The 19,605-nt window shown below is 39.3% G+C and overlaps 1 protein-coding gene across 2 annotated transcripts; it reads left to right on the forward strand.

Moving 5' to 3' along the window:
- Positions 1 to 74: 74 nt before the first annotated feature.
- cald1b (caldesmon 1b) lies at positions 75 to 19,086 on the forward strand. 2 transcript variants are annotated; one of them, XM_058086329.1, is made up of 16 exons: positions 75 to 303; positions 5,901 to 5,999; positions 6,798 to 6,936; positions 7,004 to 7,301; positions 7,453 to 8,130; positions 8,235 to 8,270; positions 9,651 to 9,709; positions 9,853 to 10,090; positions 10,149 to 10,274; positions 11,979 to 12,022; positions 12,093 to 12,165; positions 13,025 to 13,138; positions 13,201 to 13,326; positions 16,427 to 16,501; positions 16,649 to 16,686; positions 18,479 to 19,086. In XM_058086329.1, the coding sequence occupies exons 2-15, from the start codon at positions 5,930 to 5,932 to the stop codon at positions 16,682 to 16,684; spliced, it is 2,112 nt and encodes a 703-aa protein (XP_057942312.1). In that variant the 5' UTR covers positions 75 to 303; positions 5,901 to 5,929; the 3' UTR covers positions 16,685 to 16,686; positions 18,479 to 19,086. The 2 variants fall into 2 exon arrangements, with proteins under 2 accessions (XP_057942312.1, XP_057942314.1); XM_058086331.1 differs by having other exon boundaries at positions 80 to 303; positions 6,811 to 6,936; positions 18,479 to 19,082.
- The last annotated feature ends 519 nt before the right edge of the window (positions 19,087 to 19,605 follow it).

Genomic DNA, 19,605 nt, shown 5'->3' on the forward strand with positions numbered 1-19,605 from the left:
TACCCCGCCTCTCGCCCCAAGACAGCTGGGATAGGCTCCAGCATACGACCCTAGTGAGGATAAGCGGAATAGAAAATGGATGGATGGGAAAAAAAACCGGGTGGGGGAGTCAAGTTGCTACTTTTCTAGGCTTTGGCATTTTTTGTTTGTTTGTTTTCCAAGACGAGTCCAGCAGGATTTAGACGACGGTGGAAAAGGATGCAGCGTGGACGAGGAAGGCGGGGCTCCACGTCGGACATAAAAACCTCAGCTGGCTCTCTGCTCCTGTCTTGGAGCTGCAAAGCACCGACTTCTGCTTGTTGGGTAAGCCTTGTCTTTTTTCTCAGGGAGGATCTTTGCATGTCTGGTGTCATTTTATTTCAATCCCACTAAGATCCCAATTCAAAGCAGGATCTTTAATAGCGGCAAAAATAGGTGCGGCAAAAATTACATCCATGACCGAGAGGTCTCTTTTTAGCTGTTTTTGTAGCTTTAGAATGCACCAAAAAGAGAAAGACACGTGTGTTCATGTTGCACCTAATGATGGTGGATAATAGATGGCCACTTTATCGTAACGTGTTTTTTATTCACTTATTATTAGTCACTTTACGGTGTTATTTTTCCTGTATTTTCCTAAAAATCACTACTTTTCCCCTTTCATTTTTTGACTTGATTCTTTTAAAATGACTGTTATTTTACTCAATTTTTCACAATTTGTATTGATGGATGGCCACTTTGTCTTAACGTGTTTTTTATTCACTTATAAGACGGTGTTATTTTTCCTGTATTTTCCTAAAAATCACTACTTTTCCCTTTTAATTTTTTGACTTGATTCTTTTAAAATTGCTGTTATTTTACTCAATTTTTCGCAATTTGTATTGATGGATGGCCACTTTATCTTAATTTTCTTTTAATTCACTTACAAGACGGTGTTATTTTTCCTGTATTCTCCTAAAAAATCACTACTTTTCCCTTTTAATTTTTTGACTTGATTCTTTTAAAATGACTGTTATTTTACTCAATTTTTCGCAATTTGTATTGATGGATGGCCACTTTATCTTAACGTGTTTTTTATTCACTTATAAGACGGTGTTATTTTTCCTGTATTTTCCTAAAAATCACTACTTTTCCCTTTCATTTTTTGACTTGATTCTTTTAAAATGACTGTTATTTTACTCAATTTTTCGCAATTTGTAGTGATGGATGGCCACTTTATCTTAATGTGTTTTTTATTCACTTAATCATCTTAATTTTCTTTTAATTCACTTATTATTATTCACTTACAAGATGGTGTTATTTTTCCTGTATTCTCCTAAAAATGACTACTTTTCCCCTTTCATTTTTTGACTTGATTCTTTAAAAATGACTGTTATTTTACTCAATTTTTCTCAATTTGTATTGATGGATGGCCACTTTATCTTAACGTGTTTTTTATTCACTTACAAGACGATGTTATTTTTCCTGTATTCTCCTAAAAATCACTAATTTTCCCTTTTAATTTTTTGACTTGATTCTTTTAAAATGACTGTTATTTTACTCAATTTTTCGCAATTTGTATTGATGGATGGCCACTTTATCTTAATTTTCTTTTAATTCACTTACAAGACGGTGTTATTTTTCCTGTATTCTCCTAAAAATCACTAATTTTCCCTTTTAATTTTTTGACTTGATTCTTTTAAAATGACTGTTATTTTACTCAATTTTTCGCAATTTGTATTGATGGATGGCCACTTTATCTTAATTTTCTTTTAATTCACTTATTATTATTCACTTACAAGACGGTGTTATTTTTCCTGTATTCTCCTAAAAATCACTAATTTTCCCTTTTAATTTTTTGACTTGATTCTTTTAAAATGACTGTTATTTTACTCAATTTTTCACAATTTGTATTGATGGATGGCACCATATAAGTCATAAGACATATGAAGACATTTGAACTCAGGACTAATAATATTCCAAGCTGTTTATTCATGAATATTTGCCTGAAAGCAAATGATATACATGGCAGTACATGCAGTACATGCAGTACTGCAGGGAGGTAGGACATAAAAACAGAGAGGCCGTGGATGAGTTGTGCTCCAATGGCGGACATGCCACGCCTCCATTCCTTTTATGGTCATGATGGCAAGGAGGCTGTCAATGAAGCGGGATGCTGTGTTTATGACCGGGGGGGGGAGTGAACGTCTCCCAAATACTTTATACTTTATACTGTATACTTTCTAAGACTCGCTGTCCATACATTTTGTATTGACTGTACGATAACCCGTCACGGGGCCAAAGAAAATCCAAGAATGGCGTGCCCCCTCCACTCCTGGCCGTCAGCATTATTTGCAACAAATGTAAACAATGTTTCTAAAGAGAAGCAATGAAGCGCTAGTTAGCAGGTGTTGTTAGCGTCATCATTTCCTGTCGTAGCAGAAAACAACTTGTCTGGAATGTGGAGGGAAAGAGGTCATTTTTAGAGGTCGCACCGTTGGCGTCGCTGCTCTCCGTGCTCATCCTGGTCCTTTGCCAAAGCGGGAGACCGTCGGCTCGCTTCCTTAAAAGGAGACCAGACGATGAAAAAGAAAGATGGCTTCTTTCACCAGGACGCTTTGCTGTTCTTCGACGCGGACGTGAAGCACGGAGACGTGAAGAGGAAGTACAGCCCGGTACTGCTAAAGCCAAAGTGTACACAAACATTTGATTGGCGGCAGGACGTCACGGCGTGTAAACTGTTTGGATTTGATCTCCGCCTTCCAGAGCTTTTCCTTTTTTTGGTCATGCCCAGGAAGCCGCTCTGACTTTCGGATGGATTGGAAACGTTCCTCATCCATAACTTCATCCGTCAACCCGATGCTAACGATACCTACGCGTACACTAGACTTTTCATCTGATTTGATGATGATGATGATGATGATGATGATGATGATGATGATGATCTGACGGTCGCTCACTTCCTGTCTGCGACGATCTTGTATCATGCCCCCCCACACACTTTCTATGTTATTGTTATTGTTATTGTTATTGTTATTGTTATTGTTATTGTTATTGTTATTGTTATTGTTATTGTTATTGTTATTGTTATTGTTATTGTTATTGTTATTGTTGTGTGAGAACGCTATCCATTTGTGGAACAGACACAGTGAAAAAAAAAAAAAAAACTTTGGCGAGTACTCGTGAGTCGGTCAAACTCAAGTCTTCGTCAAGCACCGTGACTCAAGAGTCACTGAGTCGCTTGTCTTTGTCGAACACTTGTGAGTCAGTCAAACGCGAGTCTTTGTCGAGCACCCGGGAGTCATTCAAACCCGAATCTTCATCAAGCACCCGAAAGTCTGCCAAACTCGAGCACCCGTGAGTCACTGAAACTCGAGTCTTTGTCGAGCACCCGTGAATCAGTGAAAGCTGAATCTTTATCAAGCAACTGAAAGTCCGCGAAACTTGAGTGACTGAGTCACTGTCTTTGTCGAACACTTGTGAGTCACTGAAACTCGAGTCTTTGTCGAGCACCCTGACTCAGTTAAACTCGAGTCTTTGTCGAACAACCGTGAGTCAGTGCAAATTGAGTCTTCATCAAGCAGCTGAAAGTCTGCAAAACTGGAGTCTTTGTCGAACACTTGTGAGTCAGTCACACTCGAGTCCTCGCCAGTTAAACTTAAACTTGAGTCTTGGTCAAGTACCCGTGAGTGAGTGAAACCTGAATCTTTATCAAGCACCTGAAAGTCTGCGAAACTCGAGCACCCGTGAGTCACTGAAACTCGAGTCTTTGTCAAGCACCTGTGAATCAGTCAAACTCGAGTCTTTGTCGAGCACCCGTGAGTCAGTGCAAATTGAGTCTTCATCAAGCAGCTGAACGTCTGCGAAACTGGAGTCACTGAAACTGGAGTCTTTGTCGAACACTTGTGAGTCAGTCACACTCGAGTCCTCGCCAAGCACCGTGACTCAGTTAAACTTAAACTTGAGTCTTGGTCAAGTACCCGTGAGTGAGTGAAACCTGAATCTTCACCAAGCACCTGAAAGTCTGCGAAACTCGAGCACCCGTGAGTCACTGAAACTCGAGTCTTTGTCGAGCACCCGTGAGTCAGTCAAACTCGAGTCTCTGTCAAGCGTGAGAAACTGGAGTGGTCGCCAATCACCCACAATTCCCGAGCGCCGTGAGTCAGTCAAACAGTCAAACGCAATTTCTTTTAGAGTACCCGTGAGTCGGTGAAACTCCAGTGTTCGTCGGGCACCCGTGATCCAGCTCAGGAGACTCGATTCCAGGGAAGGACACGATTGAGTCAAAAAGTGATGAAGGACTCGTCGATGTCTCCTCATGCTGGGACTGATATCAGGGTGGATGTCTGGGAGGAGTAAAGAACCATACATGTCGTGTAAGAGTTGGGAGATGGGGGAGTAGGAGTGGTAGGAGGAGGAGCAGGAGTCGTCGGAGGAGGGAGAAGGATCAGCTTTGCCTTTTGTGGTAGTTGAGGTCGTTAAAAGGCGCAGCAGGAATTGTTTGCGCCTCACAAGGACTGAGATGGAAAGCAGATTGTGCTGGATGACGTCTAGCAAGCCAGCTAACGTTACGCTAACCCTTTTCTCAAATTCTTAGCTTTTCCTTCCGTCCTTCTTTTCCATATCTTATCCACGTCTTGTAGGAATTTGGCTTCATGTTCGGACTTTCACACCTAAAAACCATTTCCACACCTCAGGGGTGGCCCTCCTCTGCTTATCTCAAATCAACACGAAAAAACAGCAAACATTGTCAAAATATTAAGGAAAAAAAGCAGTAACCTAATTAGAAAAAGTAAGAATTTTCCAAGAATATTTATATTATATTTTATATATATTTATATATTTTTTTTAGTAGAATAAAATTCAATATTAAATAACAAAAATTCTTTATTTTCAAGTCGTAATTTTACAAGCAAACAAACAAAACAATGTTGTCATTTGTGGAAAATTCGGTGATATTAAAAGTTATAGAACATTATATAATATATAAATATATATATATATATATCATATATATATATAATATATACAAATATATAAAGAATTTTATGTGAATAATGTCAGAATGACAACACAAACATTTACAAGAAAGTTTACATAATTTAGGGAAAAACATTTTTTAGAATAAAGTCAAAATATTAAGGATTTGAAGTTGTAATATTTTGAGAATAAAGTCAGAATATTATGAGAAAAAAAAGTTGTTTTAGCAGCAGAAATATTGAAGAAAAAATATTTTTTGATAGTCGTAATGTGAGAGAATTGTAATTGAGGGAAAAAGTTGTAATATTATGGGAATAAAGTCATAATATTATAAGAATAAATTCACAAGTCCAAGACATACAATTTACATCAAGAAAGTTTAATAAAAAATGTAAAAAAAACAACAGTAGAAATGGAAAAAGTAGTTGTAAATTTACAGGAACTAAGTAAAAAGTGAAATAATAAAAAAAATAATGTCACTTAGCATAGTAGCATAGAAAAGTGGGGAAAATGTATAATATTTTGGCATTAAATGTCAGAATTACGGGGAGAAAATAAACAAAATATATTTTTGCCAAGAATTAGGTTGGAGAAAAAGTTATAAAAATTGCAGGAATAAAGTCAAAATGTTATTAAATTCATTTTTATTATTATTTTTTTTCAAGAAAATTAAACAAAGGAAAGCCAAAACATGGGCAAGACCAAAGAGTGAAGTTGGACACCATATCATATTACATATATGAACATAACATGCCCGTTTTGGAATGTGGTAGGAATGTGGAAGCCAACCCGCTGGAAGATCTAGAAAGCGTTCCCTGTGGGTTATTGTGTGTAGCTGCTCTACAGGAGTCCACAACTCAATACAAATAGTACAATTGGTCCCCTTGGATAGAATGACCAAACTCCTGCAACATAGTGAAAGTGGACTAAAGTCTGCTTTTGACGGTTGACATTTTCTCTCCCAGAGGGAAAGACGATCGTTTGGGCATCATGGATGACGACTTTGACCGCCGCATGGAACTGCGGAGGCAGAGGAGGGAGCAGATGCGCCTCGATGCTGAGAAGTAAGTAACGCTAATGGTAATGCTAATGGTAATGGTAATGGTAATGGTAATGGTAATGGTCATGGTAATGGTCATGGTAATGTAATGGTAATGTAATGGTAATGGTAATGGTAATGGTAATGGTAATGTAATGGTAATGGCAATGGTACTGGTAATGGTCATGGTAATGTAATGGTAATGTAATGGTAATGTAATGGTAATGGTAATGGTAATGGTAATGGTAATGTAATGTAATGTAATGTAATGGTAATGGTAATGGTAATGGTTTGATTTCATTTGAACATGCATCAGATTCCAATTGAATGCATCCCATAATCAGTTCCCAGTTCCACATGTCCAAAAGGAGTAGGAAGAAGCAAAGCTTATTAAATCCTACCCCTCCATCTGGTACTTTTACATTTGTTCACTTCCTGCTTTCCTAATATAGTTTTTTTTTTATCCCGTACGGAAGTACTGGGTGATATGAGCATCCAATGCCATAATGGGTTTTGGTCCCAGTATTGACCCCTGGGGTACTCCGCATGTCATATTTAAACTTGCAGATGTGTATTCTCCTCGCCGTACGTATCGCTTCCTGTCAGCTAAGTAGCTTTTGACCCATTTGGGAACTAATCCTCTTATTGCGTACCTTTCTAATTGAGTTATGAGGATGTCATGATTGTGACGACCGCATAGCAAAATCCATGCATCCATTTTCCTCCGCTTATCCGGGTCCGGGTCGCGGGGGCAGCAGTCTCAGTAGGGAAGCCCAGACTTCATAGCGAAATATGACTTTTCATTTTGTCTGGTAATAATTAGTAAAATGTCTCAGGATGGGCTACACGAATGAGGACGATGACGAGGCGGCTCGGGAGCAAAGGAGGCGTGCGAGGGAGGAGAGGAAGAAGATGAGGGAACTGGAAGCGTCGGGAAGCGTCGACGTGATCAACGCCAACAAGTAGGAACGCCGCCATCTTACCGTGGAAAGCTTTTCGCCACATCTGACAAACAAGCCGTGTTTCCAGCGTGACGGAGACGGAGAGCGAGACCTCCGCCATCGGCATCCCGGCCGCCGCCACCGACGACGATGACCAAGCCCTGTTGGAGCGCTTGGCCAAGAGGGAGGAGCGCCGGCAGAAGAGGATGCAGGAGGCCATGGAGCGACAGAAGGAGTTGGACCCCGGCTTCGGCACCACCAACGGCATCCATGGCGGAGGTGGGCGGGGACACACGGAGGAGGGAGAGGAGGAGAACCCGGTCCGGGAGGACGAGGTGGACACCAAGTCTTGGAGGAAGGAGGAAGACCAGCCAAAGAGAGAAGAGGTGAAGGTCATGATGGTTGGCAGATGGAACCATGTGACTCCATCAGCCAATCATCACGATCATCCCAAATAACTTCTATGATGTTATCAATCATCACATGACTGCTATCAGGAGGTCAGGTGGTCCATACGGTTCTTTTTGCTCTTCATAGGACCCGCCCATAGAGGAGGAGGAGGAGGAGGAGGAGGAGGAGGAGGAGGAGGAGGAGGCTGGTCCTGATGCTGCCAAGGATGAGAAGGAGAGGAAACAGAAAGAGGTAGAAGAAGAGCAGCGTCTGGAAGAAAAGCAGAGGATGGAGGACGAGGAGGAGGAGAAACGCAGACAAGAAATGGAAGAAAAGCTAAAAGAGGAGGAGGAACAACAAAGGTTGAAGAAGGAGGAGGAAGCAAAGCAGGAAAGGGACTTGGAGGAGAGGAGGAGAATAGAAGAGGAAGAAGAACTGAAACGAGAGCTCGAGGAACGACAGAGGAAAGAGAAGGAGGAAGAAGACCTAAAGAAGGAGATGGAGGAGAAGAAGAGGAGAGAGGAGGAAGAGCAAAAACTAAAGGAGATGGAGGAGAAGACGAGGAGAGAGGAGGAAGAGGAAAAGCTAGAGAAGGAGATGGAGGAGAAGAAGAGGAGAGAGGAGGAAGAAAAGTGTCGGAAAGAAATGGAGAAGAAAAGGAAGGAGGAGGAGGCGGAAAAGCAGAAGAAGAGAGAGCTGGAAGAGAGGAAGAAGAAGGAAGAGGAGGAGAAACGGAAAAGGGAAGCCGAGGAGAAGAGGAAGAAAGAGGAGGAGGAGAAAGACAAGAAGAGGAGAGAGACGGAGGAGAAGAAGAAGAAAGATGAGGTTTTCTGTTTGATGATTGACATGAGCTCCCTCAGTGTGTGATGTTCTCGTGATGTTCTCATGATGTTCTCATGATGTTCTTTGTGTTTACGTTCCTTCCAAAGGACGGCGAGCTGAAAAGATCTTCCCTTCAAGAAAAGGTAAAGATGGTTGAAGATCCCGTGGCTTTGTTGCTATCTTTGAACTGTCTTCGGATCTCCAAGAAACGCTGAAGCACTCGTGTGGGCTTCCTCGTTTATCACCTAAATACACCTTTTAACATCAATAGAGCCCTCTGGACATGGAATAGCACCCCTATAGTCACCTTTATACTCTTATTACCTGATAGAGTACACATCATAAGAGAAAATAAGACATATTGGTCATACTAAACCTGTTTACCACCTTTGAAATAGCATCAATAGAGCCCTCTGCACATGAAATAACACCCCTATAGTCGCCTTTACACTCCTACTACCCAATATAGTAGACATAATAAGAGAAAATAAGACATATTTGTCGTAATAAACCTGTTTACCATCCTCTAAATAGACCTTTTAACATCAACAGAGCCCTGTAGACATGAAATAGCACCCCTATAGTCACCTTGACACTTATATTACACAATATAGTAAACATAATGGTCATGATAAACCTGTTAACCACCTTCTAAATAGGCTTTCTAACATCAATAGAGCCCTCTCGACATGAAATAACACCCCTATAGTCACCTTTACAGTACTATTACCCAATATAGTAGACATAATAAGAGGAAATAAGACATAGAAAACCTGCTTACAACATCTAAATACACTTTTTAAAATAATTAGAGCCCTCTAGACATGGAATAACACCCCTATAGTCACCTTTACACTCCTATTACCCAATATAGTAGACATAATAAGCAGAAATAGACATAGAAAACCTGTTTACAACATCTAAATACACTTTTTTAAATAATTAGAGCCCTCTAGACATGGAATAACACCCCTATAGTCACCTTTACAGTACTATTACCCAATATAGTAGACATAATAGGAGAAAATAAGACATATTGGTCGTAATAAACCTGCTTCTAACCTTCTAAATAGACCTTTTAACATCAATAGAGCCCTGTAGACATGAAATAGCACCCCTATAGTCACCTTTACACTTATATTACACAATATAGTAAACATAATGGTCATGATAAACCTGTTAACCACCTTCTAAATAGGCTTTCTAACATCAATAGAGCCCTCTTGACATGAAATAACACCCCTATAGTCACCTTTATACTCCTATTACCCAATATAGTAGACATAATAAGAGAAAATAAGACATATTGGTTGTAATAAACCTGCTTCTAACCTTCTAAATAGACCTTTTAACATGATTAGAGTCCTCTAGACATGAACTAACACCCCTATAGTCATCTTTACCCTCCTATTAGCCAACATAGTATGAAGAGAAATAGAGATGTGAATGTGTTTCCTGGGGGGGGGCAGACAGGAAGTGATTTAGCTTTGCTAGTTTGAAAAGGTTGTGTCCTGTCTGAGCAGAAGGAAGCAGCCGAGCTAAACGGAGGCCTGCGGCTAAAGAAAGCATCCAAGCCATCAAGGTGATGATGAAGTCACATGACTTTGACCTTGCATGTACTTTTCATGTACTTTTCACGTACTTTGGTCATCTTCTGGTGTTTTGGTTTATTGTGCGTGTCGCTAATAATAGCAGTAATGTGTAGTAGCGCCTTTTGGCCAGCAGGGACGACGTTCCCTCGGACGGGTGGAAGCGCCAGGAGGCCGAGCGCAAGCTGCAGGAGCTCAAGCGGCGGCGTCACGACGCAGACGGCGAAGAGATGGAGAAGATGAAGCAGAAGCAGCAGGACGCCGAGGCCGAGCTGGAGGAGCTGAAGAGGAAGCGAGAGGAGAGGAGGAAGGTCCTGCAGCAGGAGGAGCAGCAGAGGAACAAAGAGCTGGAGGACAAGAAAGCTCAAGAGCAGGTGAGGAGGAACGTGAGGCTGCCTGATGGGATCCTCTAAACGGGTTCTCTTTCCACAGGAGGAGAGGAAGAAGATGAGGGAGGAGATTGAGAGGAGGAGGGCGGAGGCTGCGGAGAAGAAGAAGCAGCTGGACCGAGAACCTGTCCAGCCCTCCTTCACCATCAGCCCCAAAGGATCTTCTAAGGTCGTTGCTTAGGAGCTTTGGCATGGAGACGATTCTTTCAACGTAGCACTTTCAACGTAACCCTAATCACAAAACTCCTGGATCTGCAGCTTTTATGCCGATCCATCTAAATACACCTTAGCATCAATAGAGCCCTCCAGACATGGAATAACACCCCTATAGTCACCTTTACACGCCTATTAGCCAATGTAGTAGACATAAGAGAAAAAAGTAAGACATATTGGGCGTAATAAACCAGTTTACCTCCACTTAAATATGCTTTTTAACATGATTAGAGCCCTCTAGACATGAAATAACACCCCTATAGTCACCTTTACACTTCTATTACTCAATATAGTAGACATAATAAGAGAAAATAAGACATAATGGTCATGATAAAGCAGTTTACCACCTTCTAAATATACCTTCTACCATGATTAGAGCCCTGTAGACATGAAATAACACCCCTATATTCACTTTTACACTCCTATTACTCAATATAGTAGACATGAGAGAGAAAAATAAGACATATTGGGCATAATAAACCTGTTTGCCACTTTCTAAATAGACCTAAACATCAATAGAGCCCTCTTGACATGAAATAACACCCCTATAGTCACCTTTACACTCATATTACCCAACAGTAGACATAAGAGAAAAAATTATAAAACATAATAAGATGTATTGGTCATAATAAACCAGTTTACCTCCATCTAAATATGCTTTTTAACATGATTAGAGCCCTCTAGACATGAAATAACACCCCTATAGTCACCTTTACACTTCTATTACTCAATATAGTAGACATAATAAGAGGAAATAAGACATATTGGTCATGATAAACCAGTTTACCACCTTCTAAATATACCTTCTACCATTATTAGAGCCCTGTAGACATGAAATAACACCCCTATAGTCACCTTGATACGCCTATTAGCCAATATAGTAGACATAAGAGAAAAAAGTAAGACATATTGGGCGTAATAAACCAGTTTACCTCCTTCTAAATATGCTTTTTAACATGATTAGAGCCCTCTAGACATGAAATAACACCCCTATAGTCACCTTTACACTTCTATTACTCAATATAGTAGACATAATAAGAGAAAATAAGACATATTGGTCACGATAAACCAGTTTACCACCTTCTAAATATACCTTCTACCATGATTAGAGCCCTGTAGACATGAAATAACACCCCTATATTCACTTTTACACTCCTATTACTCAATAGAGTAGACATGAGAGAAAAAAATAAGACATATTGGGCATAATAAACCTGTTTGCCACCTTCTAAATAGACCTAAACATCAATAGAGCCCTCTTGACATGAAATAACACCCCTATAGTCACCTTGACACTCATATTACCCAACAGTAGACATAAGAGAAAAAAGTATAAAACATAATAAGATGTATTGGTCATAATAAACCAGTTTACCACCATCTAAATATGCTTTTTAACATGATTAGAGCCCTCTAGACATGAAATAACACCCCTATAATCACCTTGACACACTTATTAGCCAATATAGCAGACATAATAAGAGAAAGTAAGCCATATTGGGCATAATAAACCAGTTTGCCACCTTCTAAATACATGGCCACGGGCATGCCACCCGGGGTCGGCATGTCCCGGGTCAGACTGCCCCGGGACATGCCGCCCCGACCCGACGAAGCAGATTCCTGCCTGCTTGACAAGCTAACTTTGGTTTTTATTGTGCAGATTGGGGAGAAGGCGGAATTCCTCAGCAAATGTTCCCAGAAGAGGCGAGTGATTTGTTAGCCGTGCATGCTAAAAACAATCAAGCATAATCAGCCTCCATCGTCCTGTTTCCAGTGTGAGAGCGTCACACTCGCCCGTGGTCTCCAAACTCAACAGCAGACTGGAGCAGTACGCCTCCGCCGCCCAGGTACCGGCCGGCGCTTCTCTGATGTATTGCTACTTCTGCTAGCGACCTCGTTAGCCAAAAATCACAACTTTATTTTGCTTTTTGTTTCTCGTCTTCCAAAAACTTGATTTGTTACTGAAAAAGTGCAAATAGCATTCATTCATTTTCTACCGCTTATCCTCACCAGGGTTGTGGGGAAGAAAATACATCATTTTTTTGTAAAAAAAAAAAAATATATATATATATATATATTTATTTATTTATTATTATTTTTTTTTTTTTTTTTAATGTTAAAAGTTGTATTTTTGGAAAAAAAAAATTTTTGGATAGCTAAAAACGCTCCGTTTCAGAGAGTTTTTTTCCAACACTGGCTCCCTGTGATGTCACAATGAGTCTGGCTCCCTTATATGGGCGTGCCCGGAAATAAGATGAGTGGGACCAATCACAGCGGAGTGGGCGTGCCGTGGGCGGAATGGATTAAAAGAGAGAACGCTTGAGGAATCCAAGGAAATCCAAATGAATAGGTGCAGATTCTGGAAGATCTAGAAAACTTTCCATGCGGGTTATTGTGTGTAGCTGCTCTATAGGAGTCCATGATTCGATATAAAGGGCCCAAAATGAGCATAATGGGGCCAATTTTAATTGAATGTAATGATTTCATTGAATTAGTTTGGCAACTAAAAGTAAGCTAACAATGTCATTAATTAACATGAATTCAATTAAACTACCTTTTGATTGATTTTAGATTTAATTTGAGCAAAAATCTCCTGATTTGATGTTTTTTTCTGGTTGAATTGCAACTTTCTGAGAATCAACACAGTCTAAATATTTTGGTATGAATCCGTTCATCCCGACTGTACTTTTGCTTTTGTTTGTACAGGGGAACAAGGAGGTGAAACCCCCCAAGCCTGTCATGGCCGACGTCCCACCAGGGGGCACACGAAGCATAAAGAACATGTGGGAGAGCGCCAACGTCTGGGATCATCATAATAAGGTGACCGATGCGTGCGTTCCGGACTGATTCCTGACTGATACGCGCTTCTCTCCCGCCCCCAGGATGAGATTTCTACCAAACGCGTCAACAGTCGGACGGCGAAGCCCGCACAGGTGGAGAAGCCCCCCCCTGCAGCAACAGCGCCACCACCAGCCGCAAAGGCGGCGGAGACGACAACAAAGTCTGCGGTATAAGCGCCGTGTTTCGCACTCTTCGTGTCAATCCCGTAATCCTGTCATAATCCTGACATTCCGGCCTCATTCGCACCTCTCGGCGTATTGTGGAAGCGTCGTCTTAAAGCGGCGTGCAGCTGCCACGGCTGTGGCCTCGCCGTGACCACGTGTGGCTGGGCGGCGGGCGGCGGGCGGCATGTGACCCCAAATTTACCAACAACATCTTTAGCCTACCAGAAAGTCACCGTTTGCTTGGTTTCTCCCGAGACTTGACTTTCAGGACTGAAATGTCATACTTGATATTATCAAAAAATAGACCTTTTAACATCAATAGAGCCCTCTAGACATGGAATAACACCCCTATAGTCACCTTTACACTCCTATTGCCCAATATAGTAGACATAATAAGAGAAAATAACCTATATTAGTCATAATAAACCAGTTTACTTCCTTCTAAATACGCTTTTTAACATGATTAGAGCCCTCTAGACATGAAATAACACCCCTATGGTCACCTTTACACTCCTATTGCCCAATATAGTAGACATAATAAGAGAAAATAAGACATATTGGGCATAATAAACCTGTTTACCACCATCTAAATATGCTTTTTAACATGATTAGAGCCCTGTAGACATGAAATAACACCCCTATAGTCACCTTTACACTCCTATTGCCCAATATAGTAGACATAATAAGAGAAAATAAGACATATTGGGCATAATAAACCTGTTTACCACCTTCTAAATATGCTTTTTAACATGATTAGAGCCCTCTAGACATGAAATAACACCCCTATGGTCACCTTTACACTCCTATTGCCCAATATAGTAGACATAATAAGAGAAAATAAGACATATTGGGCATAATAAACCTGTTTACCACCTTCTAAATATGCTTTTTAACATGATTAGAGCCCTCTAGACGTGAAATAACACCCCTATAGTCACCTTTACACTCCTATTACTCAATATAGTAGACATAATAGGAGAAAATAAGACATATTGGGCATAATAAACCAGTTTACCACCTTCTAAATATGCTTTTTAACATGATTAGAGCCCTGTAGACATGAAATAACACCCCTATAGTCACCTTTACGCTCCTATTGCCCAATATAGTAGACATAATAAGAGAAAATAAGACATATTGGGCATAATAAACCAGTTTACCTCCATCTAAATATGCTTTTTAACATGATTAGAGCCCTCTAGACATGACATAACACCCCTATAGTCACCTTTACACTCCTATTGCCCAATATAGTAGACATAATAAGAGAAAATAAGACATATTGGGCATAATAAACCTGTTTACCACCTTCTAAATATGCTTTTTAACATGATTAGAGCCCTCTAGACATGAAATAACACCCCTATAGTCACCTTTACACTCCTATTGCCCAATATAGTAGACATAATAAGAGAAAATAAGACATATTGGGCATAATAAACCAGTTTGCCACCTTTGAAATACACATTTTAACATCAATAGAGCCCTCTAGACATGAAATAACACCCCTATAGTCACCTTTACACTCCTATTGCCCAATATAGCAGACATAATAAGAGAAAATAAGACATATTGGGCATAATAAACCTGTTTACCACCTTCTAAATATGCTTTTTAACATGATTAGAGCCCTCTAGACATGAAATAACACCCCTATGGTCACCTTTACACTCCTATTGCCCAATATAGTAGACATAATAAGAGGAAATAAGACATAGAAAACCTGTTTACCACCATCTAAATATGCTTTTTAACATTATTAGAGCCCTCTAGACATGAAATAACACCCCTATAGTCACCTTTACACTTCTATTACTCAATATAGTAGACATAATAAGAGAAAATAAGACATATTGGGCATAATAAACCAGTTTACCACCTTCTAAATATGCTTTTTAACATGATTAGAGCCCTGTAGACATGAAATAACACCCCTATGGTCACCTTTACACTCCTATTACCCAATATAGTAGACATAATAAGAGAAAATAAGACATATTGGGCATAATAAACCAGTTTACCACCTTCTAAATATGCTTTTTAACATGATTAGAGCCCTGTAGACATGAAATAACACCCCTATAGTCACCTCTACATTCCTGTTAGCCAATATAGTAGACATAATAACAGCAAGTAAGACATATAAGACATGGAAAGCCTGTTTACCACCATCTAAATATGCTTTTTAACATGATTAGAGCCCTCTAGACATGAAATAACACCCCTATAGTCACCTTGACACACTTATTAGCCAATATAGCAGACATAATAAGAGAAAGTAAGCCATATTGGGCATAATAAACCAGTTTGCCACCTTCTAAATATACCTTCTACCATTATTAGAGCCCTGTAGACATGAAATAACACCCCTATGGTCACCTTTACACTCCTATTACCCAATATAGTAGACATAATAAGAGAAAATAAGACATATTGGGCATAATAAACCAGTTTACCACCTTCTAAATATGCTTTTTAACATGATTAGAGCCCTGTAGACATGAAATAACACCCCTATAGTCACCTTTACACTCCTATTGCCCAATATAGTAGACATAATAAGAGGAAATAAGACATAGAAAACCTGTTTACAACATCTAAATACACTTTTTAAAACAATTAGAGCCCTCTAGACATGAAATAACACCCCTATAGTCACCTTTACACTCCTATTGCCCAATATAGTAGACATAATAAGAGAAAATAAGACATATTGGGCATAATAAACCAGTTTACCACCTTCTAAATATGCTTTTTAACATGATTAGAGCCCTCTAGACATGAAATAACACCCCTATATTCACCTTTACACCCTCTAGACATGAAAACGGCGTGCAGCTGCCATGGCTGTGGCCTCGCCATGACCACGTGCGGCGGGCGGCATGTGGCCCCAAATTTACCAACGATATCTTTAGTCCACGAGAAAGTCACCGTTTGCTTGGTTTCCCCCGAGACTTGACTTTCAGGACCTCTGAAATGTCATCCATGATATTATCATACATATGAACACAAATACTCACTCACATATGCACTATTATAATATATATGATTATATAACATATATGACATCATAATAAGGCTCTTTCAACTTTTGGACTAACAGGATGTGAATAAAGAAAAACAAGTTGGCAACAAACGCAACCTGTGGGAAAGCAAGAACAGCGCCGCATCAGCCAAGGTAACGCACACACACACACACACACACACACACACATGTACGCACACACACACGCACACACACGCACACACACGCACACACCAGTTGTTTCAAGCTAGCAACCACCCTAAAAATACACCCGCCCCATTTTTGTTTGTCCTTTTTCAGGTGTCGGTTGGACTGAAGAGCAAGTTTGGCAACTAAAAGTAAGCTAACAATGAAGCTAACTGTCAATCAAACTTCAATCATGTGATGGGGTGCATGAGAAAGCAGGAAGTCCAATGGTCCAATCACTATCACAAAAGGCTGCAGACCGGCAACACGCGCGGGACATTGAAAGGTGGAAGGAAGCTTCGGTCTGTGCAGGGGCGTCAAACGGCGCGCTGTAGGCCCTGGTCTGACTGGCTTTTCCCACTTCATCTTTAATATTTCAACAATATGCTCTGAAAATGACGGGATTTTTTTCCCTCGGAATATTACCAAAAATCGGGTTATTTTTTCATATTTGATCTGTTATTATTTTTTTAATTCTTTATGCTGTGAAAATGATACCTCATAACATTATGACTTTATGTTCAGAAAATTGCCACTTTTTCTCCTAATATTTTGGCGTTGTTGTAAAATGGCTGCAGATTTTGTTTTCTGGTAAAAAAAACAAAAAAAAACAAAACAAAAACAACAAGTCAGGGCAGTTTCAGTACCCCCCCCCCCCCCCCCGCCCCCCCTTTCTACAGGCCACTCCCTTTCTGTCCTTGACTGCTTTGGAGGTCTTGGACTCCATGTTGTCTTTGGGTGTGCGTCTATATTTAAGACAAAGCCGCCACCTTGACCCCGTTGGTGCAAAGACAAAGTGTGCACGAGGGCGGCGTTCCGACGCATAGCAGCTGCTCCCATTTTCACCGTGGGGGGGGAGGGGCGGGAGGGGCGGGGTTACCGGAGCGACACCTCATTTCATAAAGCAGGAACAATTGGAAGTCAGAGTTGGGCTGCAATGACCGAGGCCCCTGTGATGATAATAATAATCATAATCATAATCATAATCATAATCATAATCATAATCATAATAATAATAATAATAATAATAATAATAATAATAATAATAATAATAATAATAATAATAATAATAATAATAATAATAATCATAATCATAATAATCATAAAAATCATAATACTCATAATAATCATAATAATCATAATCATAATAATCATATTCAGATGTTGACCGCTGAGCTCCAGCATGAGCCAAATACTCGCAGCACTCGGTTCTGATCCCAAATAGAAAATATATGTATGAATATATGTACTACATAAATAAAAATAAACACGATCAAAATAAAAGTATAATACATTAAAAATGATGTCAATAAAACTATAAAAAAATAAAAAGTAAATGAATATAATAAATAAAAATAATTTCAATAACAATGACTTCAATAAAAGTATAGTAAATAATAACTTTAAAAAAAGTATGAATAAAAATGAACAAAATAAAAATAAATACTACTACGTAAATAAAATAAGCATGATCTAAATAAAAGTATAATACATTTAATGAATGAAAAATAAACGCAAATGTATATGTAATAAATGGAAATAATTTCAATAAAACTATACGCAATGAATACAAAAATTAGTGAATGAATGCAATAAAAAAATATTTCAATAAAAATGCCTTCAATAAAAGTATAATAAATAACTTTAAAAAATACAAATAAATGTACTAAATTAAAACAAACATCTCAATAAAAGTACAATGCATTAAAAATAACTTGAATAAAAGTATATGCAATGAATACAAAAATGAAATGTATATGTACTAAATAAACACCAAAATAATTTCAATAAAAATAACTTGAATAAAAGTCAAATAAATCAATAGAATGAATAAATATTTCAAAAGAAAGCAAAACAAAGTGAAAATGAAAGCGAAAGTAACCAGTCGGTGACCACAACAACACGTGTCTCCCATTTGACGCTGACCTGTCTCTCTCATTCTAGTCGCTCTCGAGCCTCGTCTACAGACACCGCAGCTCCGCCCACTTGCATGGTCACATGACCGGCGTGAGCGCCTTCGAAGAACCGGAACATGCGTTCAGCAGGATCGGTTGTTGCATCCCGAAAATAAAACAACAACGAAGCTTCATCGGGATCTTTGGCATTTCCATCTTCGTTTTTTTGTGCTTTAAAGTGCAAACAATGCTAATGCTAACAGTGATGCTAACAGGCTGGTTTTGTTTGTGTGCAACATGACGCTAGCATGATCTAACTTGACGACAGTAGCGGTAGTGAAGAGTGTTTACATGCATCATATGCTTTAGCTAACCTTATGTTTACACGTTTAGCGTGCATGTTCATATTATTATTATTATTATTATTATTATTATTATTATTATTATTAAGAGCCACGTCCACATGAACACTGCAATTAAAATCATACTTTTTCCACACAATTTTTGGTGTTTTTTTTCCAAACGGAAACTTGGAAGTAGTACTTCATATGTACTGTTGTTGAGTCGTTGCAAAATGTGAGCAAAAATAAATGCCTTTTTTTCCACAAGTTTATTTCAATAATAAGAATATAAAAATAAACGTATCTGATGGACATTAATGTGGTGCAAGATCATAATTGAAGTACCGATATCATTTAATAAATATTAAATGTTTCAATTCAATCTCAACTTCACGGGGGTTCCAAACCCAATTCAAAACTGTATTGCCAATTGGGCGGATTTGAAAAAAGTCACATAAAAGTAGCGTAAAATAGTAAAAAGGACTAAACCAACGGTTATTTTAACTCTATGTCTTTGGGCAACATGTTCGGCTGTAATATAAACTTTTATTATAAGACCCTTTTAAAAATACGGCTATTAAACGGGACAAAAGCACCTGTTAGTAGCGCTGCTGAATTAGCAGGTAGCTTGATATGCTTTTGAATGGCACTGCAAGTATAGTTGAGAATGGACAACATAAAAAATAAAAAAAAATAAAAAAAAAACGGAATAGGGCCAAAACTGGGATCAGTCACTACGACTACGGCAAAGGGAGCTAAACAGCTAGTCAAGCAAACGCAGTAGCTGCCCCCTTGTGGTCTGCTAAGCCCACAAGGGAGCTGAAGGCGACTGACT

Source organism: Doryrhamphus excisus, chromosome 11, assembly GCF_030265055.1.
Source record: "Doryrhamphus excisus isolate RoL2022-K1 chromosome 11, RoL_Dexc_1.0, whole genome shotgun sequence".
Lineage (NCBI taxonomy): Eukaryota > Metazoa > Chordata > Actinopteri > Syngnathiformes > Syngnathidae > Doryrhamphus > Doryrhamphus excisus.